Here is a 23,231-nt window from a genome sequence, read left to right as displayed (position 1 = left end):
AGTTTAGCTGGGATTTAAGGATTTTAACGGATAGTTTTTCTTCAATATTAATAATTTCTGTTACAAATAATAACTTACTAATAAGTTGCACAAGCTGTTTGTGATTGAACTGAAGAAACTGCTTTATATTAAGGCATCAAAGTGTCAGAGATGTCTTAAATCAGAACCTGTTGCATGAGTTATAAAGTTATTATATGCCACAGTCTATGTTCTCCTGTGTCTGTGTACACATTTGGCTGGACCGCGCTTGTTTGACTGTGTGCAGGCCAATTGGAGCTGAAAGGAGAATTGTTTAAGCCTCTCTCGTCAGCGGTCAAGGAACAGCGTGATCATGTGAACCAAGTCTGCCATGCCAAAGGAATGTGTTGAATTCTAACCATGCAGCTTTGACAAGTGCATGTGACTCGGTGCAAAAGCTCAGATTGGTACGAGGGCCGGAGAGGCGGAAAAGGCAGATAGGATGAAAACAGGCGGAGAAGGTAGAGGGGCAGGCAATCAAAAGAAAGGAATGCATTGGATTTAAGTGTCAAGGTTATGGAGGAGAAAAACATGCAACGTTTTGACCTCCTGCTTATCTGGAAAAGAAAGTATTAAAGAGCAAAGACCAAACAACAAGGAGATACTGTGGGAATGTGATAATGTTGCGTTTTGGGGAGTTACATATCCTGAAGTCAGATGAGCCGGTCTTTATCTGCAGTACAGCTTTGGTTCTCATGGCTGAGAGTGGGCTGCCATCTGCACTCACAAACCGTCCTCAGAGTATGCAGATTGAATAGGGCACTGTATGAACAAGGGTTATTAAGTACATTGAGGCTGGGAATCATTTTCAGCAAAGATTCCCATTGGTTATATAAAAGGGCCATAGTAGATGTGGCGTTAATGTATCGGAGAGTAACACTGACTTCTTGTATGTATATAAAGACAGTCAGATACTTGTTCATAAGCAGCTGGTGTCTTTTGAGTATACAGTCAGTTTCATGCATTCACGTGTCAGGATTTTAAGATGAAGTGGGCAAGAAAAGAGTATAAAAGAACATATTGATGTCTTTACAGATTCAGCAAAAACTGGATCGACTAGATTTAGCAGAATACACATAATGGATGCACAACCTCCATTTCTCCATGCCCTGAGCTTAATGTTATTTCCTACTCTGCAGAGTAATAGGTAATGATTGGTGACCTGGATTTTGCCCTCGCCACCACAAAGCAATGTGAGTGCATTGTCGCCATGCTGGAGGACCAATAACTATAAAACATGACCAAGCTAAGAAAGAAATCTTGCTCATAGAGCTAATTTAATTGGCCCTGATTTGTTTGTTGGAAATCTCCCACACGCTCCGTCTACATTTTCATTCCCGTCATGAAGTATCCCTATTTGAACCTCATTTGTGTTGTATTGCTGTGTTGTTTACAAATATTACCGTACTTATCATTAGCAGGGTTTGTGCTGAGTCTTTATTCTCCTAATAATCAGATTAAAAGCTCAGTCAGAATTAGAATACGTCATGTTACAGACCTCATTAAGAATAAGTGCGCCATATAAGACAAATAGCACTTTGTCTGAAGGTGCAAAATTAACCCTTTAACAGCAGATGAAAGTTTGCCATGTAACTTCTCACTCTAATGATTCTATATTTAGATTATATTGTCCGTCTTTGCATTATTGAACCTGTAGAGTCAGTTGAATATTGTTGTGTTAGTACCACAAAGCATTTGTCTTCTGTAGTTGTAAGCAACATACCTTTCATCATGCTATGACATCTTGGCAAGCATGTTGGCTTTGTTAGTGACAGTGAGTTATTCATCTTGTACCATCTAAATCTCCAGTTAGACTTTATTCTGAGTAAAGTAATACGGGAATAATGATAACAAAATACATTTAATGTACATAAATACATTCGCACTCAGCACCACCACATGGAGCCCTAATGGGCCATGGATATCATTTGGTAAATCTGATGAAACCTCAGCCTCAGTCCTATCATGCTATTATGGGGAGCTAATGATATTATGGTGGGAAAAAAATGCAATTCCGCTGTGTGCCTTTGGAGCACGCTATCCGCTTCTCCAATAGGCCCTGGAAAACCTCCACCAGACTACGTAAAACATGTAATCTGGCGGAGGCCAGGGAGCTTGCTAAACTACACTTCCTCAATCTAGGATGCCCGCCTCCAATGTCTTGTTCAAAATCGTCAGGTTTGAAATGTAGACTGCAGACCCGAAGTTATTTTAGACGATCCAACGGTATATTCTCGTCGTATTTCGGATTCTGTACCGCTCTGAGCCATAGCCTGCGGCGATCAATGTCCTTGACTGGAAAACGGTAGTATTTCACTCGACAACTCTCTCTCGCTGGGCCGTTCCTTTCAGAGGGAGGGGCGCAATGCACCCTGGGTGTTGTAGGAATGTAGAATGGGCGAAACCACGAGCTGTTTGTGCAACTTTCTCCACAGCTATGGCGCCAATTTCAAATGTTGCTTCTATCGATTACAGAGAACACCAGTGGATTTTTCCAGGGGCGAACTGCTCCTTTATCTTTCAAGTATTTAATTAATATCGTCAGCAGAGTACATCAGTTTGTGTTCCAGTTTGTGTGTGTTGTTGAAGATCTCATGATGATGAAGGAAGGGTCTTTTTCCATGTGGTTTTGAGTTTTCAGAGGTAACAACGGAAAGATGCTGTGGTCAGGCCTTTTTTAGGGAGGTTGGGTGTTGTGGTCTACTCTGCTGAAGAGGTCAGGGCAGTTAATGGGTATATATGGTAAATGGTAAATGGACTGCACTTATATAGTGGTTTCCTAGTCTTCCAACCTCTCAAAGCGTTACACTACATGTCACATTCACCCTTTTACACACACGCATTCATACACTGATGGCAGAGGTTACTCTGCCAATCTCAGGATCTAAGCACATGTGTACACAGAAGGATATGACACTGACATGAAGACTGTTGCAGTCACCCCCAACCTTCCAATCTAGAGACGACCGACTCTACCACTGACAACTCTTGTGGTGTTAACAATTAGACGAAACCTGCTTTTTTTTCTTCTGTCCATGCATTAGATGGCTATTACATTTTAAACGCACAGATGGATAAATCCATTATACGACTTTATGGACTTTAATAACACATTGGTTCACAGACTTTAAAGTTAGGAAATGAAACCTTTCAGGAGAAGCTGTGTGCACCAGAGATGGTAAGTGCAGGTGAGCTAAGTACGAATGAGTGCAAGCTGTTAGAACAGATCTCCAGGCATGCCGGCGAGCACACACCCACAGAATCCAACCCACAGCTAAAGAGAGAGGACATTTTTTTTTGCTGACATTGTTTTGGGCCTCTTTGCGTAATAGTTGAGTTAGAAAAAATATTTAGCATTGTTACCTTTACTGCCTGTATTGGCGGCTTAAAATGAATGTGTACGAGGGATTCCACACATTCCTCCCTTCATGTGAATCACTGTATGGGAATCGCATGAACACACACGCAGCGCACGGCCTCTGAGGTATGCGTTCACACCACGCACATTCCCTTTCAACTGAAAGTGAAGCAGTATCATCTGAATGTGACAACAGAGAGCGGAGGTGTGTACCAGTTTCAGGTGACTGGCTGAAAAAGGAGGTGTGTCTTTAAGTTGACAAGCCTGGGCATGCTTGACAGCTCAGGCTTAATGCAAGTACTAAGAATAAGCATGTTATATTCTGGACCCAGTAAAGACACCTTATCAAAATATCATTTGCAGCAGCACATGTACTCGAGTCTTGTCCCATCTCCTGTTTTGCTGACTAACCAGGCGGCGTTTCTTTTCGACGGCAACACCGGTGGCAACACAGAAGCCCATATAAGACTCCATTTCCTTATCTATGTGAACGGTATCCAAGCCATTTCCTTGGAGCAAAAGAGGGGCTAATTAGATCATGTCTAAAGCAACCTCTCACTGGCCACTAAATGTGATTTGGAATAATTTTCATTGTGCTGATTGGATTAGACCGCTGCTGCTCGCTGCATGGATAAGGATTGGGTTAGACACACACACACACACACACAGAGTGGACTAACAAAGAATTAACAAGGTACCTAGTATCCAACATACACTACACTTTATGCTGCTTCATTGGTGCATATAAAGACAATTTATTTAAACATGGACTCATTTAACAACAAAGCCAAACACGCTCATTCAGCCACACACTCACCCACAGATGCTGCTCAGGCCTGACTACAGACAAGTCATCCATCTCGCCGTGCAGCGGTCTCCCTACAGGAAGCAGTGGAACGGTCATGAGTCTGCCGCTCAGCCCACAACCTGCTGTAGTGTGAAATCCTCTGCTTCTCCGAGAGCTGCAAAGCAGAGCCACTGAAGGCTCTTATTGAAACATTACATTCAAAAATACCCAGAAGGTCAAACATACAAGTGTAAAATCTTATAAATGTTCTTTTGTAAAGACTTGTGTGTGTGTGTGTACACAGGAGTGAGTCACTAGCCGTGTCATGAATTCAAAGTGGGACGGCACACTTTCAGGCATGTGGGCATGGCGCGTTCAACAGCGGCTGATATTTTTGGTTCTGCCCACCTATCTTGGGCCGGCGTATTGTAGGTGCACTGTAGTGTAGAAGGCAGTGTGCAATGGGGGCTGGGGTGGGCAGTTGTTGCCAGGGGGAGGTGGTGCGTTATTTTCAGTCCATTGTGTCTACTTCCTGTGGGTCAGGGGTTATTGGAGCAGGGTGTTGCAGACTTCACGGAGTAAAGCGGAGGGGAGGGAAGTCAGCAGGGTAGGCAGGAAAACGGACAGACTCACTCGACAACAGTGGCTGGTCAGCAGCTTGCTTACCTCGCTTCTCTCGCGATGATTCTTGTTTTGATCCCCGCAAAGCTTGGACTCGACAGAACCAGGTAAAAACGCCATGAATTGCTTTGTGATAACCAGCGAACTTGTCATTTAGCATTTTGATTTTATTCCACTAATATCGACAATGTTTTTACCAGCATAACGTTGGCTAGTAACTCTCAGCAGAGACGGACTTCCCGAAAAAATGTGTTCTTCTTCATCAGTATAGACATGTTGGTTTTGCGCAATAGTCCACCAAAAGTATGCACAAGGCTTGTTGACTCTTATATTACCTGTAGGGCACCTTAATAGTTGTGTTAACGGGGATTGTGTTGCCAAGGGCATTGCTAGCTGCACTTTGATTCATTGCAAGATTAAGAACTTAGTGAATCATGGAGAAAGTAACTGTAATCAAAGAATAACAGCCTTTAAATACATGCTAGGACACAATGGTGTGTCCATCTTAAAAACCCCATGTGTTCAAGTAAGATGTATTAAAACCTATAAAGATGCACGGGAGCCTTACCTATGCAAAGAGAGGGCCGCCTTGTACATCTTGCAAGAGCAGTGACAACTCTTGTGTGAAGAGAACTTTTTTTGCAGTATTGCAGTTCAATAAGAAAACGTCGGGCCGTGTCAACCTGGTGGACGTAGCCGGGTTCATTCTCCTTAAATAGTTACTTCTATCTGTCTAAGTCTTTGTTGTGCAATAAGGTGTCCACTTGATGGGATGAGATGTGCTGACAGGTAGCAACAGACTTATAACCTGGTTGTTGTGCTCATGTATTTTAAGACCTTTACCAGCTTGTGTAGAGTTCACATACAGCTGTTTGAGTGCTACATAATTCAACTCTGTTGCTCTTACTATCAATAAAAAACATATATATATTACAACAGTAGACATTGATTCCTACAGATATATTTCCAATGCTTGCTGTTAGCAGGTAGCACCCAGGATATAATCTTTCAAATTTGGTCTGGGCCATATGTAAAAAAATGTTGTACACTATTTGCAGATTTGCTTCACAGTGCACTTTGCATTAGCCATAAAATACATGATTGCACTACTACAATCTGATTCTATTTACACAACTAAACAGTTGCAAAAAACGACACGTTTGGTGGTTGTTTCCGTGGAGCTAGAGGAATGCTGTTGCATTAAAATCTATGTATGCAGTAGGATGTTACAGATGATTTTAGACAAAAGAAGGTCTGTTTCACTCACACATTAACATCAAATAGAGACTCAAATAACTCCTCTAACATAGGTCAGACAGTCTGCAAAAACTTGTTTTCACAATAATTATGTGCTTCCCTCTCTCTTTGTCCGCTCGATGGTAACATTATTTGAGCCTAACATCCACTGTCCAAAGCAAGGAGACATTATCACTGTCAACTCTGCTTGCTCAGGGGTCTCAATCCAATCCCCACTTTTCACGTCCGCTTCTGAGACATTAGCTGCAGCAGCAAATGTTAATATAGAAGAAGTTCTAAAGTTAGCTCCCGACCGACCCCCAAACACAACCACAGTGACAAAAGGAGGCAAAACAGGAAATCTTTGTGCCGAGAGTGTGTGTTGGGACCAGATGACCAGGAAGATAAAAAGCGCTAACAAAGTGGAAACTTCCACAAAGGGATGTTATTTTGCCTTGTGTGTGTTTTTTCTCTCATTTTCTCTGTTTCACAAAGCCCCGTGTTTCCTGGAAAACACAGCAAGAGGCAGTTGGTTTGGTTTTGATGAAAAAGCGAACACTGTGAGTTTTCCTACATTATACGCAACTGCTGGCGCTTGTGTGCTCCTTCAGTCATACGTGATGGGAGGTAGTCGTGTTAATGTTTAAACCGGCTCCCTGTGGGTTAATGCTTTACCCTGCGAGCACGGTTTAAGTGTGAACGTACCATGTCTGAAAGCTCGGCAGTGAGGCCGGGGGGTAGCTGTTGAGAGCTGCAGACGTTTAGATTTGGTAGAGAAGGGATTGGATCTGTTGAATCTATGAAGACCCACAGCACCTCCAGTCATTTTTAAGCTGTGCAGATCCGTCCTTTACTTCCTCGTGCTGTCATCTGCTTCACCTTCTCCCTCGCCCTCACTCTCTCTTTTGGTCTTTCCCTCCCTCTTGATAATCGAATGAATGATACTGAATGATTGCTTGACTAAGAGCTCCTGGCCCCGCCCCTCAAGAGAGAGTTAGCACAGCAATGAAAGCAATTACACAGTTGCCTATCCAAGACACCGGAGTAAAAGCATGACAGTGGTCCTGTGCTGTATGGAAAAGGTACAAGGGATTATAGACATTGATGCCTCTTCAACAAGACCTGAGAGAATATAGTTAGCACTGTTGGAAACTTCGGTAAGCATCACTATTTCTTCTTCTGTTTTTCTTTTGCAAAAGGTGAATTTTCCAAAAAGTTCTAAGTTTTAACTTTGTTAAATTCTTCCAGAATATGCGTCAACAAAATAACAGGGTGATTCAGTGTCTGATCTCAGCTTGAATATTAACTTTTAGACGTGCAATAGTTTGAAGAATCATGACATTGTCTTGTTATTAGGTCACCTGTGAAAGCCCATAAATTACGAACACCTGCTTGCCTTTCAGACGACCTTTCGTGAGAATGTTGCTCTTTGTGTGCGCTGTTTGCAAAGATAGCAGTATGACTACCAAAGTCTGTGTTCTTTGGACAGTTACCGTAGATTGTTAGGGCTTGGGTCAGATGGCGCCTGGCGGGGTGAGAATTTCACAGCTGCACATGAAAGAGAAGCGACTGTGGGATGGTAAATTGAGGGAGAGAGTTTGGGGTTGTGTAGACGATGGAGGGAGAAGTTTGTTTTGATCATAGGTGCTCCTTATGGATCAATATCACTGTTTATGAGCATGCATACAGGATGCAAGCATGCTAATGTATCCTACACTCTGAGGAGGAGCTCTTTATGTAGATGAAGACGCTTAAAAGTTGCAAACAGAACCAGGCACAAACTGGGCTATTTTTATCCCACACTTAAAACCTGGGTCACATGCACACCGTCTTTACATTACACAGCAGATGTCACTTTGCCGGTTTATTTCCAGCAAAGTAGGAATGCACAAGTGTTACCTCCACAGTGTGTGCCCAGCTGCATGAAACAACTGCTCTGTTTTTGTGGTGTGAGGCTGTTTGGCCTGGCTGGTGCTGGCTGCACTGCTGCACCTGTGTGTGCACCGAACCCCATTAACCTTCCACCTGGGTTCGGAAAAATTCACTATGGTCATTTCTTATGGTAAAATCACATTTTGAAGAAATACACTGAAATATTGTGGTTCACAACTGTGCAACTGTGAATTTATGATCTTGTAACACACATTATGGATCATGGTATGAGTTGAATTCATTCGAGTCACCTTGCTTTTTAGTGTTTTACAATCCTCTACAGTGCTCTTAATAACTATTAAGTTTGTCCTTGTCTCCACCCTTACTCTGCACTTTGATTTAAGCAGTTGATGCAACTGCAAGCAAGACAAAAAACATTTGAGTTAACGTTCTTAATGATTGAAATTTGGCACAACGTGCAGCCACAGAATGAGGAAGTGGCGAACTCGTAAAATTATATCAACACTTACAGTCCTTTTAAATTGGTCGTAACGTGTGTTTATCGTTACTCGTCTTTCAGCCTTCTTGTGATGATTATTGACTTACAGTTGAGAATGGGTAAATAAGAGCACATACAGTAAGAAGGCCCTTGTGTTTCCATTAAAACCTGATGTCTAGTTTCTGAGGAATTCTCCATCTTGAGCTTTGGCTCTTCTGAAAGAATTGAGACTTAAAATCCTCACTGTTGTGTCTCTGACCTGTGTGGGAAGACGGGGCGCTCGCACACAAAGCAATGATGTGATGTTTCAGTTTAACAAAGATTTGTTCTTGTTTCCACTTGGAAAGAAGAGAAGTGAGTCTCACACGGGATCAGCGCCGCGCTGCAGACACTAAGGGCGATTGATATGTTCACAGCGAGCTGGGAGTTGCAGTTTTTGTTGTGGGTGTTTTTTAATATGGACATGTAAGGGTCCAGTAGGACACACACACACGCAGGCACACCTTAGACTGTGTTGCTGTTGCTACAGACTTTACCTAGGTGGTCCTGTCCTCAGCTTGTTCCCAAGCCTTTCTCTTTAACTTGATCTGCTGTAATCAGCCTTAATTTAATCATTGTTGCAAGGAAAGGGACACTTAGATATTTCCTACTAAATCTGAGCGTTAATCTCTGTCAATAGTTCGACTGGATTCAGCCGTACTTCGGATGTGGTTAAGCTTAATGTTAGAATGAAATTTTGATGACACTGGAAATTTGTTGGACAAAGATAATCAAATATTGGTAGATTTGCTTCGTTGATTTCTTCCCTTCAAGCTTCACACTGTTGCGTTTAGGGTTAAAAAGGAGTTACTTGTATTAATGCAGAAAGATGCAGCCTGCACAGCTCTCATGTGTGACCTAGCTTTCTCAGGGCTCCTTGGCAACATAGCTTGTGTTTGTGCTCAGGAGTGTGCACTTAGTTATGACAAAACAACATGACTAGAAGCACATCATTGCCTCCAACATAGTTCATAAGTCACTGAAATGTTAAAATAACTACATCAAACCTGCATGCTAAGGTAGAGTACATAGCAGGAGACTGGATTGCATTGCAGTGCCTCACTATTGGGTAGAAATCTGGGTATTATGCACTCTCTAAGCCCCTCTTATCTCATTGCTTTAAAGACCTCCAGTCTCTGTGACTCGCTATCTTTGCAGCTAGCAGAGTGTCTGGAGTCAGTGGGCTGCCAAAGGGGAGCTTTTGTGGAGCAGGCCTGTAGAGGAAGCTGTCCATGCTGTGGCATCTCTGACCTCCTTTTATTTAGAATGCAGATGGGACACAGAATCATAAAGTCTCCACAGGAAGCAGAGGGAGGCTCAAATCCAGGGAAGAGGACGGGGGCCTTCAGATGCAACGCGAGAGGAAGAAATGCTGCACAGACCTTCGATTAGCAATGGAAATGAAGAAAGGAATAATTTGCTGCCTGTTCTCTGGGGACAGAGCTGCATTGTTAGAATAATTAGGGTGAGACGACGCAGGTTTTAAAACCCTCATTAAATGCTGTCTTTACTCCTTACCTCCTTTTGAAACAGGATGTTGTTTAGGGAATAACAGAGAGAAAGATCATTCTCAATCAGGCTCATTTAGGGAGGGGAAAGTGTTAGGACACTCCAGATGATCACCTAGTGTTACCTATGCCACAATAATTGAAAGAGGGTGTCTTATGCTGTGTATAGTGTAAAGCCCTTTTAAAGCTGTGGTTTTGCAATGACACTGGAAAGTAAAATAGGAATTAAGTAATTGTTAAAAGCAATGGCGGGAAAAAGGAAAAAAAAAACAGCTTGCAATAAACACTAAATAACTTAACCCCAATAAGTTGCTGTATCATCCTGTGTTGGGGTACATTCCCAATTCATTTTTGTAAACATACCCCCTAGTCCCACCCCCTCTGATTTCACAGTGGCAGTTAAGAGGGTCTGTGGCAACCTGATTACATAGACCAGGAAGTCAGGGGAGGGAGAGGTCACAAACTACAGACCCTCACACACACACTGCGGCACACGATAAAGTCAAAAGGCGCGAACAGCAACACAAACAACACTACACTTGCTTAAACAGAAATACTACAGGACGCAATTAAATCAGCTCATTTGGATACACAGCTTGCAAGGTAGGCTCATTGTGTTGGGAAAAAACAGTTGTGGATATTCTGTAATCTTGTGTGTAAATTGAAAAGCCTTTTATTCTGTCGTGATGATGTTTGTGCCGCACTGTGCCAGTCATGGTGATGGCAGTTGGTGTATTGGATAAGTTAACTGGAACACTTTCACCTGCTAATCTCGTGCAGCCTTGTCTCTCTTCCTACATGAAAGCAGTAATGATGCTGTCGGACCGCAGCAAAGTGAGCATTAGTTCATCAAGGTGTATTAAGTCTGCCATATTGATTTCCATTTAGCTTTGCATCCGGTCACACATTTGCTTCACCTGTGTGACTGGATCCAAAACTGATTATTGTTTGAACTAAGATGAATATTTATTTTGCACTTAGCAAAATAGTATGACATTACAAATGTCCGAAATCGACTAAATATAAAGACATTAAGTGTAGAGATTTCAAAATCCCCAGTGATGTCGTAAGCCTAACTAAACTGCCACTGTACACCACATCTTTACATTTGAGGCGTGCAGATCTCTTTCTACCTCGTTGCAACCAATTCTCTTCACAGCAGCATGCTTGTCTTTTATTGGAGTGCGTGAGGTCTGTGTGCGTGGCAGGGAATCAGCTAGTGTGGGACATCAGCGTAATGTATCTCAACCAAATGAGCATGCAAGCAGCAGATACACTATTTAAAATGAATTTTTTAGCATACTGTATTTCCAAATTGTCTGGCAGTGGTTTAGTTTGTACTGTTTGTGTTGTCTCAGTTATGTTTTAGAAGGTAATGTTTGTATTGTATATTGAACCTGACTAGTTACTGAACACCGACATATGTTATAGACATTTTTATGTTAGATTTGTGTTGTACAAATGTGTTTCCTCATATTCATAGTCCTCTAGAGTCACTTCCAGGTTTATGTGCATATGTATGGATCAATCAAATTCAATCAAATTTTATTTGCGTAGCGCCAAATCATAACCAAACTTATCTCAAGACACTTTACAAAAAGAGCAGGTCTAGACTGTACTATGTTATTAAGAGAGAGACCCGACATGAATCCACCATGAGTAGCACTTAGCAACATTCAGCAAATTTACAAGGAAAAACTTCCTTTTCAACAGGCAGAAACCTCGAGCAGAACCAATCAACATGGTGCTAGCCAGTTTGTTTTAACGTCATTCATTCTTCAGTATTGGGCATCCACTTGCTTTTGACGTTCATGTCAGGTCAAGCCAAATATCAGGAGCGGTCATTGTAACCATGAGGTCAGAAACTGGTCTAAGATTTGCCGACCTTTAACCACTGTCCAGGATGCCGGACCTCAGACATGCACTTCTGTTATGGAAGTCCCCTCTTCTCCCAGCAGGCGGAGGAGGGCTGATGACGTCGGCTGAGCGGCCACACTTCGCCAAAGGCCATGCACTCTTACTTGTACGTTAACTGCCCTCTGTGGTGCTCACGGATGTAAAAATAGCTGTTTAGCAAGAATCCAAGTCATGTCTGGCTAACAAAGACGGATTTATACAAGTTGCAGCGCCGAGCATAGAGGAGCTTTTGTCCCTCCCCTCCTTCTCCTTCTGCAGACCTCGTCACCAAGGCCATAAGCGCCAAAACCTCTGACGCTCTTGACGCTCCTCTCTTAGAACATCCTTTGTTCAAAATAGTCCTACGGTCCTGAGGCTGCCGATATAAGGCTCAGGGAAGCTCTGTGGTCTACAGGATTGCGTGTTTGTTTACACCATTGGTGTCGGATTGCAGTGTCATGGAAATATTTTGTGGTTTTGGTTGCTTATCTGCATCAGCAAATGTTGTTATTTAATATTCCAGTATTTGCTCATATAACTGAAAAATGTCACATGCAATCCCTGAAGTTCATTCATTTTCGTCGCCCTTGAAACCTTACATATCTCCAAACACGACATGTTTACTGGCCTCATTGTTGTGGGTTTACGCATGTTGACATTTGAAGAACAATTTGTTTAGATGCATGACATTCTTGACCATTTTAACATCAAGATTAAATCAATATCAAAATGTGCTCTGCTAAAGCACCAAGTAATGAATTTCATGTATATCTGTCCACATGACCTGATGCTTCATTTACATTTTTCCCACCTCGCTCTCAGCGTCTCTCTGATGACACCACCCTGAACAGTACACAGATAAATACTGACACACTTCTCACTTTTATATGTTTAATTTCCTGCTGGAGAGATGAGCTGTGTGAGAGCAGAGCCGATGCAAGAGAGATTTGTTTTTAATCATAATCCTATCAAATGTCAATATAAGGTGCTCTATTTTTGTGTTGTCAGGTGGTGATATCTGGCGGATTAAACCACAGCACATACTTATTTTTTTTTGTCGTTTATCACATAAATCTTGACCTTCTCTCCCCCGTCCTCACCCGGCGCCTTGTGTTTCCCTCGCTCTGGCCCTGTGCGTGTTTTTCTGAGGAACAAACAGAGAAGTTGTCCTAGTCAGGATGAGTCAGTGCAGCTGGGGTGCAGGTCATTTACCCACAGCCCACTCAGAGGGGACAGATGGCCCGACCACTCGCATGCTGCTAAGTGCTAACTTTTGCTTTCAGACTCTGTGAGCTAAGCTAATGCTAACATCCAAAGAAGGCTCAGGTAATGCAACAAAAGACTGTTCTAGAAGAAGGTACAAGGAGATGAATGATGCATGAGGGAAAATGGTAAAACATAGGAGTCATTGCAGTTATACGTTTGTTACATGCACCAAAGTTGGGGATGCATATTCAAAAAATTATTCATGCACTGCATACACTGAAATGTTCGTCTAAGGTGCTATACTTTGACCTAGATATGCATTTAACTCTTCATTGTGTCTGCAGGTTGTGCAGATGTCTTGATGGTATTTTCTGCCATATAAATGCTGCACAACACAATCTGAGTCACAGGTTATTGGGGTTGATTGTAAAGCTGCTTATGCAGTATTTAGTGTCCTTTTTAAATGCCCTTCATTTGTCTTTGCTCCACTCATTTAATGTGCGAAGCAGGCACATTCCTGCATTAACACAGACTGGAATAAATGAACACGTTGACACACAAATGACAACAATAGTGTCAAAGAAAGACACACCTGTCCATTTCCTGAAGACACAATGGTCTGTCCCAACAGCTGCTGCTGCCTCAGGAATATAGAGACCAACCGCCCATCTCTCTATCATTTACCATTAGAGACATGCAGGATGAGTTTAAGTATGCAGTTTAACAGCCTGTGATGACAGTACATTCACATTAGCAATTAGTTCACTCAAAGGCTTTTTAGGCTGCATTAAGCTATCCAAACCATGAAGCACAATTAGCTTTTAGAGTGCAGTAAAGCTGGAGTTGGTGGAGCTTGAGTTGGGCTGGCAGGATGGTTCACCAGCAACATATTTAGACTTACACAGTCGATCAAACTCTTGTAATAGGAGTCTGATTCGGCCATAGACTTTTATTTTAAGCAGCTGTAGGCCAAAGCATAGAGCTCAATTCGACCACAGTACCTGGATCTTAAGAGTGATCACATGTCTAACAAACCCGCTGTCCTCCAGGGCTTTTGTATGGGATTGCATTGGATTTCTCTGTAATGTCTGTTATACATGAAGAGGTTGGTGCTGGTTGATGCAGCCAGTCTTTGTCTCTGTTCCATAGCGTCATTATTTTCTCTCTGAGCACGTGAAATCGTCCCTTGTGCGTATTTTCTGCCTCCTTTGCTCTTCACCTACTTCTCTGCCTCATCCTTTGCCCTTTTCACTCTCCAGTGATGTTGGGTCAGAAGACCTCTGACGGCAGCGTGACTCCACTCAGTTGGCATCTCCTCCCAACCCTCCCACCCTCCTTCCCCCCTGTCGTCGTCTTAGTCAGACCCTCAATGCCCTCTCTGTCTGGCCCCCATAGGATGTAGGTCCTGGGTGGGCGAATAGAGGGTGACTTCCTGTGTTTCACCCTATCAGAAGACACTTGGACGCTTGGAGAAAAAAGGGGGAGGGGGGGGGTAGAGAAGGGTTGGCGGGGACAGCTGCCATGCTAGGGGAGCCCTCCCCGTCCCAGTCAAGTATCGTCCCATGCTGTCCCATTCCCAACCCGGGGCAGTGGACACAGGACTCCTACAAGCTGAAGTGGGCTCTGATTGTTGACTGAGTGGGTCAGAATAGGTTTTAAAGAGGACTTTAGGGGATGTATCCTGCGGTCTGGTTCTGACCACTTGGGATTAATTCAACATAACACTGGCTGTCATGGAATATACAAAACAACAAGCAGGACTAGATGCCTCAGTATGTTCTTCATGAGCTCTGAGAGGAGGTATGTAACGATGGTCAGCTACTCATTATTCATGTGGACACATTGTTTGAGTGCGTGTTTGTTGTATGAGTTCTGTCATGTTTATGTTCAGCGTGTTAAAAAACACATTTGTCGTGTTATTGCGTAAAACCAAAAAAACAAATCATATGAAACTATTCTGTCAGCATGAGTTCTGGTGGAGTTTGGAGCAGTCCATGTACTCATTTAAAGTACGGATGGGTCATGAATTTCGAATATTCCAATAGTCATTAATTAATAAAATATTGAAAAGTAAATGTGACTATTATCTCATCTTAAACATATATTTTTCAGTTGTTTTTACCGGTGCCTGGTTGTAATGCGGTACTATCGCCAGGCGGGGGCTGAAGTGCATTTGAAAGCTGTTCGCGAACCGCCATTAAATAACAAAAGAAGAAGAAAGCATTAATGCTAGTGTTGGGCTCTTTGAAGGGCTGGATCTTATGGCTCCGTTCCTTTCCTAGCGGCCCATCTGTCTTTTTTTTTTCTCAGACTTGCGAACGTTCCTGCACTATATTCTCCCGTATCAACACGCATATTTAAAAAATTCTGCGCTTTTAACATTTAAAAGGAAACAGTAGAATAATGTAGGAACAATTATCAACGTCATTGATTTGCCAATAATTTAATAATAATTTATAATTTAATTTATAATTTTATAATAATTCGTAATTTTATTTAGTTTAACTCTGTATGACTACATAGAAGTCAACAAAAAAACAAAAGACTTGGCGGAGGGTTATAATGTTGCTCACCGCCGGCACTATGTTGTGGTGACATGATTCTGCTCCACATGCCCTCTTATAGCGGAGCTGCAGTTGAAAGAAGCTGCCTGTGGTAATTCAGCATAAAGCGGAGTGGATCTAGGACGGGCAGTGAAATTTGGGCCCAGCTATAAAAAGAACGGCTCTGACGTACGACTCGGTTCCTGTCGTTCGCACCAGAGAGCCGTTATAAAGAATTGGATCGTTCACAAACATCACAACACTAATTAGTGTTATAGGTGCCGGTAAAACGGGTGTGGCGCTGTGAGATTAGAAAAAAACGGAGACTTCTGTCTTCAAAAAGGTCTGTGCTGAACTCATTCAAACAAATAGAGGAAAATGAGGTCAAGTGCAATCTTTGCCAGGTAAAACTAGCAAATCAAAAGTCTACAACAACTAAGCACAGTACGACAGGCTGATTCTCACCTTAAGATAAATTATCCATGTCTGTATATTATATTGGGACGATGCACAAAGGGAAGGGGAGGTGATCTTAGAATAATAGTTGAGTAGTTCCCGGTGAATATGGAATCGTTTTTTTGCTTGAAATACCCATCCCTAGTTCTGGTGGAATTCGGAGCAGTCGATGTACTTTATTTTAACCCATTCATTCTCATTGATGTTGGGTCTTGTAAGGCCATGTAAACGAGTAACCTAGTTAGCTAAGAGAAACCAGGTTACCTCAGCCAAGAAATCGGATTTCTCTTTCAAGAATGTAACCGAGTGTAGCAGAGGTTACATGCATCATTAAGTTCACATATTTAGAATATTGCTGGGTCAGCAAATCAGAGGGATGAAAGACAAAAGATGTATAACATGTAGCAGAGTAATAAGAGTAGTAAGTAAATTTGTTGCCAACTAAAAATAGAATAAAACTACATGCCAAGTTACTCAGCTGAACTGTAGGTTTTTAAATTGAGACACCTTCGCACATTAGAAAAAAACAGTGCCTGTTCTCCCACTGCGCTGTCAGTCAAATGATTTAGAAAAATAAGAACACTCCAGGCTGCAGCGCACATCAGTAATACACTTTAAACCTGCCCCTGTTGGGTAAGAAATATGGTGGGAGGTAGAGGAGAAATCTGATTACTTAACAGCTGCAGGAAAATGTAGAGTTTCCAGTAAGCAGGTTTTTGGGATTAATGTAAATGTGTTCTCTGACTTCCTGCCATAACCTGATTTCTGCCATTTTCCTGATGTCTTGTGTATATAAAACTTTGTGCATGTCAATAAAACAGACCACTTGCATCCGGTGGATGTCGCTCTGTGCGTTTATGTCGCTGCGTTGGCACGGCCATCAGCGCAGTAAAGAATAGTGTTCTGCAGATTCGTGTTTTCACTTGTGCTTCATTAAAAAGGTGTTTGCTTTTATGCACGTGTCTGGTGCTGAATGAGTGGCACAAATCAGTGGTATCAAACACTGCAAGTGTGTGTAATTGTTCACGAGGAAAGCTGTGTGAAAGCCCACAGATGGAGGAGAGATGCTCAAGCTACCACACAGCTTGTCATGTTAGAGCTAAAACTGTGGAACCATGCTAATGTGACACAGCAGAAACAGGGGATGTAGATTCTCTTTAGGGCTGCAAAGCAATGCTTAGAACTGTGACTGACCCTTCACATTGCACCATTTGGGGATATGAGGTATAATGTAAAAATCATACAGTGATAAATACATTCTGGCTGTCTGTTCTAGGAGTCAACAACTGATTTTTTTTGATAGAACAGCTGAAGAGAGACAGGAAATGTGGGGAGGAGAGAGTGGGGGATGACATGCACCAAATGATCAGCAGAACCTGCGATCAATGCGTCGAGGACTGTAGCCTCTGTATATGCGCCCGGGACAACTGAGCTAAACCAGCGCCCCCTTTTTTCTTTTTAAATACTAGGTTTGTGGCCCATGTCTTTATTAGATAGGACAGTAGATGGAGTTTGAAATGTGGGCAGAGAGAGCGGGGATGACATGCAGCACAGGGCCTCGGGTCAGAGTTGAACCTGTGGCTGAGGACTGAGCCTCAGCCCCTGTACATGGAACACTTGATTTAACTGCTGAGCTACACCAGCGCCCTGATACATCCTCTTTTCTATTAAGTTTTCCATCATATTGATTATTTCCTTCATGTCATTTTGACCCATTCAATCTTTTGCAACTGTATTTGTAGATACAGTTAATTGTATCTATTAATCTTTAGTCTTTTGTTTCTGTCTGCTATCGTTTGTTTTTTATTACTCTCTAAGAGAATTGCTTCCTTTTGATTACATTTGTATGATGTAAGAGATTCAGTTTGTTTTTGATAGTCTCGGTTCCCAACGGCTGTAGTCAGACGACGATATAGCCTCTGGGGACAACAGTGAACATGTTGGGTGTGTAGCCAGCGGTTAGCAATGGACGACTTCCAGTCAAGACTTCCTTCTCCACGTGCTGCATTGTGTACAGAAAAAGAACCCGTTTTTCTTGTGATTGACTTTAATTAACAGGTAAATTTGCCGAAATTTCAACATCATGATGTAAAAAGTGAAATGAAGCTTTGTCAGGTCTGTCCTCAGGAGGAGAAGAAAACTACTTTAAAATGCTCGTTTGTTGAACGGAGGTCGGATCGATCATTTATGATGCATTCGAGGAAGTCGGGAAATCTGAACACTGAACGGCTTTCGTGACACCGCCTAAAGGGAATCTATCTCAAGTTGAATTTTAGATCTAGAATGGATTGTTAGCTGTTAGCATGCAGATGTCTGTTTATAGAGAGAAGCTAAATCTTCGTCAGATGACGCTGATGGGAGACGGGATGTCATTATGCTGCGTTACGTTCCTCCTGCTTTTCGTCTCAACATGGACTGTTTGTCCTGCATACGCCGCAGCCTGCTGATACATGATTGATCAATATTACTTGGACTACGAGCGTACTACAAACACTAACCAGAACACTCCTTACTCTGTAAATAGAGGCACATTTTTAGTTTTAGTGTTGTTTTTTGTCTTTTAATCATGAAGAAACTGCACATCTCAGCCGCCTGTTTGATGTATGTTTTTATAAATGCTGTATACATTGCCTGGTCTGCACTTTGACATTTAATCACACCTTCTATGAAGAGCAGAACATTCAATAATAAATTCATTCGGACGTTTCAGTACAGTGTGTGAACCCTCAGTTTGACACCTGTGAACGCTTCTTTCTGTTCCTCCTTCTCTGTAAGTGACCTGCTATTACTCATGAATTTTAAAAGGAACTCCTACTCCTCCTCGGCTGTAAGCAGTTTTGTTAAACAGGTCTCACTTCTTGCCTCTGTTTTCAGCATGTGCTACTCACCCAGTTGTCAACAGACTCGGCCTGGGCGGGCCTGGCCTCCCTGTAACCTAAGCTCTGGGTCCTTCTGTTCCCCACAGGGTAACTTGACCCAAGATTGCTTTGTCATGTGCCAGAGAGAGAGAGAGAGAGAGGTTCCTTCTCCACACCCACTGTCTTTGTCCCACCAGCACAACACAGACACATGAGTGTTGTTTTTACACTTTATGGTTAAATTTGGTATTTAATTTGGCCTTCCTCAAAGGATGTAGGTTTAATAGGTTTAAGCCTCATTTGGACTGTGTGGGTGTGCGATTATATAATAGTCCTTTTGAACTGCAGCGTGTGAAACGTGCTGCATGTGTGAGTGCAATATGTCAGTGTGGGATGTGAACAGTGTTTCTCCTTCTATTGTTTATTGTTTCTGCGTTTTCTGTGCATGTGAGTCCTGTACGTCTTGTGTGTTGTGCGTGCAGGGTAAAATCAGGGGGGCTCCGCAGGTCTGCTTATTTCTTCATTCTGTTTGTGGAGGGAAAGGTCCGATGCTCTCCATGCTGTCTCAGTCCCGGGCTTGGCTCACTAACAAAAGGACACCCTGAAGAGAGAAAAACAGCCAAGAGAAAAAACCTCCCAAGCCCACAGCATTATTAATACAGTCAAAATAACACCCCAAAACAACAGCGACACAGCTCCAGTTTGCATTCCTCGCATCTGTTGGTATGCCTTCTGATCTGATTGAAATAATAGACAAGGCCTGATAGACAAACAACCACCAGTGAGATCAAACTTTCATTTCAAACAACAGGGAAACTTTCTCGTACTCACTACATACCTGCTCCAGCTTATGCAACAAAGTGGATAAATGATCTTTGGTTTATTTCTTTTTCTTTTGATAAAATCTTGCAGTTTGCTCAGACAGGTCTTGCTAGTGTTTTGTGGGCAGATATTTTAGAGCCCTTAAAACCAATTGTTCCATAACTCTCCCAAATTAAGAGTTCATGAACTCCTCAAGTTTGCAGCTAAATGAATCGTTCTCTAAATAAAACCATCAGTTGGCGAACACTGTGTTGGTGCTCTGAAACTATTCTGCCAATGGCTCCTGATTTATTTTGAAGGTCACAAGAGGCTTCTCACTTTTACTGACCTTTTATCTTTGAAACAACAATCCATGATATGACTGCTATGCATGATATGTAAACAAGCTCAGAAGCTGTTTGGTTTGTTTTTCTCAGCCACTAAAACAGCTGTGAGCATTTTTCTGCTGATATTTTCTGCCGATAAACAACGCTTTATATAAAGTGTAATGCTTCGACATTAACTCTGCGCGAGTGTGCAAATACAAATAAAGAAAAAAAATTCACAGATACTCGAGTCAATTAATAGAAGTTAAACAACTTTCACAATACTTAACTAGCTAACATTTTACCGGACTTAACGTCAAAACGCTCAGAAACGTGAGTGCGAAGAAGGTTGCAGAAGATGTCTGCGGTACGGCAGGTTTTGGCCACTACAATAAGAGTAGGCATGATATCAATTCCTCTACAGGGGAGGCTTGATGTTCTCTGCTATTAGGTGGAAAAAAATGTGTTCTATGTTGGTATCGAAATCGGCAATCTGCAAAAAGGGTTGGAAAATATCGGATATCGGTAAAAAATCCAATATTGTGCATTCCTAGTTTCTTCAGCTTGACATAATAGATAATCCCACATTAGTGTATAATCTTATTTAATGGCAAGTCAGACCTCTCTTCTGCTTACATCATTTTTTCTCTCTCTCTTCTTTGTGGTGCCTTTTTCTCACAGACAACACATCCTTTTTTTTTTAAAACACACCTAATTGCCTGTTTCTCTTTTTAGATTTGGTCATTCACGCCAGTCAGGGTGCTAGACCAAACTATGTGGCTTTTGTTCTGGTTATCCCAGACACATATTTCTGGTTGCGGGCCTCTTCCCTCTGGCTCTGCAGTCCTCTTCAGCGAGGACAGTGCAGCTGATGGAGAGTGCACACAGAGACATAAGCCACGCTAGGACACATTGCCTAAACTGAAAATATAAAGCATTGGGCCAGCCTGTGGTCGGTTGGGAACGGAGCAGTCATTGTGAGAAAACGCATATAACCTTTGGCCTCATTTCTGTGCTCATCCTGCAGGCATGGAAGAAGCGGTGGTTTGTTCTTCGCAGTGGCCGTCTGACAGGCGACCCAGACGTGTTGGAGTACTACAAGAATGACCATGCCAAGAAGCCCATCCGCGTGATTGATCTCAACTTGTGTGAGCAGGTATGGTTCATCACAGCTCAGGAGCCCTGTTTCTGGTTATGATACATTTTATGATCAGTCCAGTTTTAACTAATTACAGAATATGTTCCTCATGAAATCCGGTTTTCCCCATTTCCCCGCACTGACGAATGATAACATTAAATACAGAGATTAAAGCTGCTCTTTTCCTCAAATACAAACACATTTAGACAAATTAAAAAAAAAAAATATATATATATATATATATATATATATATATATATATATATATATTTAGATTTTTTGGGGGCCTTTTATGCCTTTTTTTATAGAGCGAGGACAGTGGATAGTGTCGGAAACAGGGGAAGAGAAAATGGGGGATGACATGCGGCTAGGGGCTGAGGGTGGGACTTGAACCCGGGGCCGCCGCTTCGAGGATCATAACTTCTGTACCTGGGCCGCTGATTTAATAGGTGCACCTTGAATGTAGTTTCCCATTTAAAGATTAATTATTTTGATCAACAACAAAAAACACTTTTTTCGACAGCTGAAGAGAGACAGGAAATGTAGGGAGTACAGAGTGGGGGATGACACGCACCAAATGGATCAGCAGACCGAGAGTCGAACATGCGATCAGTGCGCCTCTGTATATGGGGCGCCTGCTCTACCAGCTGAGCTGAACCAGCACCCCCAACGATTCCATTTGAAATATCCATATTAAGACTCGTTTGTTGTCCCTTTCAGGTGGACGCCGGGCTGACGTTCAACAAGAAGGACTTGGAGCACAGCTTCATATTCGACATCAAGACCATCGACCGTGTCTTCTACCTGGTAGCTGACACTGAGGAGGAGATGAATAAGTGGGTCCGCTGCATCTGCGACATCTGTGGTTTCAACCCCACTGATGACGGTAAGAGCTGAGACATGTTTTCTTTTTTGTTTTTGGGCCATTTTGCCTTTATTGATGGGACAGTAAAGAGAGACAGACGATATGAGGAGAAGAGAGCGGGGGGTGACATGCAGCAAAGGGCTGAGGGTGGGAGTCAAACCTGCGGCCGCTGCGTCTACCACTTGAGCTAAACCAGCCCCCCAGAACTGGCACGTCTTATAATGTACACAAACAGAGGAAGAACCATATTCCTGTGTTTTGAATCCTCACCAGCAGCCATCAAATAAATCAAATTCAAGATTATTTTATACGCTAATGACTGAATGTGATCCGTCTCTCTTTTGAAGCCGCTGCTGTGCCTCTCAGATGTCTTCCTCTTTCTCTCTGAGGCAGTTAGGTAAACCAGCTGATTGTGCCAGAAGGCCTCTATTCAGCATCGTTCTCACCAAGGTCTAACGATCCATGTGTTGATCCATGTGTTGTGTTGAGGCTCACGTTACTCTTGTTCCCAGTACTAGATAATCAAAGCATTGTGTGCCTGTCGCTCTCACTGCCCCGCTTTCCTTCTTTCCCTCTTATCTAATTCTTCTTCTATCTCGGCTGCATAACCCTGTTTTCTCCCTTAGTCTCTCTGTCTTTAAGCCTGATTTCAAGCTTGACTATTTGCATCTCTGTCCATAGTTTTTAACTGAATGTGTGAGCATTTCAGTGCGATTAGAACTGGCAAAAAGTTGTACTCATTTACAGTCTGACATATGAAGCCAGTGAGATTCTTTCAGTAGAAGAATGTGCTTTTCCAAGCTGGCAACTGAGTCACTGATTATGCTGCTCCAAGGTCGTCCTCTGCTCAGTATTGTGACTCTGCCTCAGCCTCTGTTACGTTGCAAGTGTTGCAGGGCAAACCTGATAACAACACCCATGTCACCTCTTCAGCAGACGTCTTGGAACTAGCTGTTAAAACAAACAGTAAGCGCATTGAAGGAGAAACTGGGTCGAGAGACAACTCTCCTTGCACATAGCCTGCTTCACAGTTCTTCTTATAAAAGAATGTCCCTGGCTCTCTCTCCCTTTTGCGCTCACTTGCAGTTCTCCGCATGTGAGACCCAACTCCCACTCTTCTGTCGTGTGTGGCCACGCTAGAGTGCTTCATGTCTCTGCAGATATTAGAAGAGGGGGTGAACATTAGGAGGGCCAGAGAGCGAAG

General features: G+C 42.6%; 1 protein-coding gene across 2 annotated transcripts in view; it reads left to right on the top strand.

The window, feature by feature from the left end:
- Positions 1–23,231, top strand: part of gab1 (GRB2-associated binding protein 1) — a 52,467-nt gene that overhangs the window by 12,301 nt on the left and 16,935 nt on the right. For both annotated transcript variants that reach the window (XM_069665831.1, XM_069665830.1), the window contains exons 3-4: positions 21,052–21,180; positions 21,883–22,048. In XM_069665831.1, coding sequence (XP_069521932.1) covers positions 21,052–21,180; positions 21,883–22,048 — 295 coding nt within the window. The remainder of the gene's footprint in view (positions 1–21,051; positions 21,181–21,882; positions 22,049–23,231) is intronic.

Source organism: Semicossyphus pulcher, unplaced genomic scaffold (assembly GCF_022749685.1).
Source record: "Semicossyphus pulcher isolate SPU_LCO1_2020_fin unplaced genomic scaffold, fSemPul1.0.p SCAF_17, whole genome shotgun sequence".
NCBI lineage: Eukaryota > Metazoa > Chordata > Actinopteri > Labriformes > Labridae > Semicossyphus > Semicossyphus pulcher.
The sequence above is the reverse complement of the archived record's forward strand: the minus strand, read 5'-3'. Positions and strand labels throughout refer to the sequence as shown.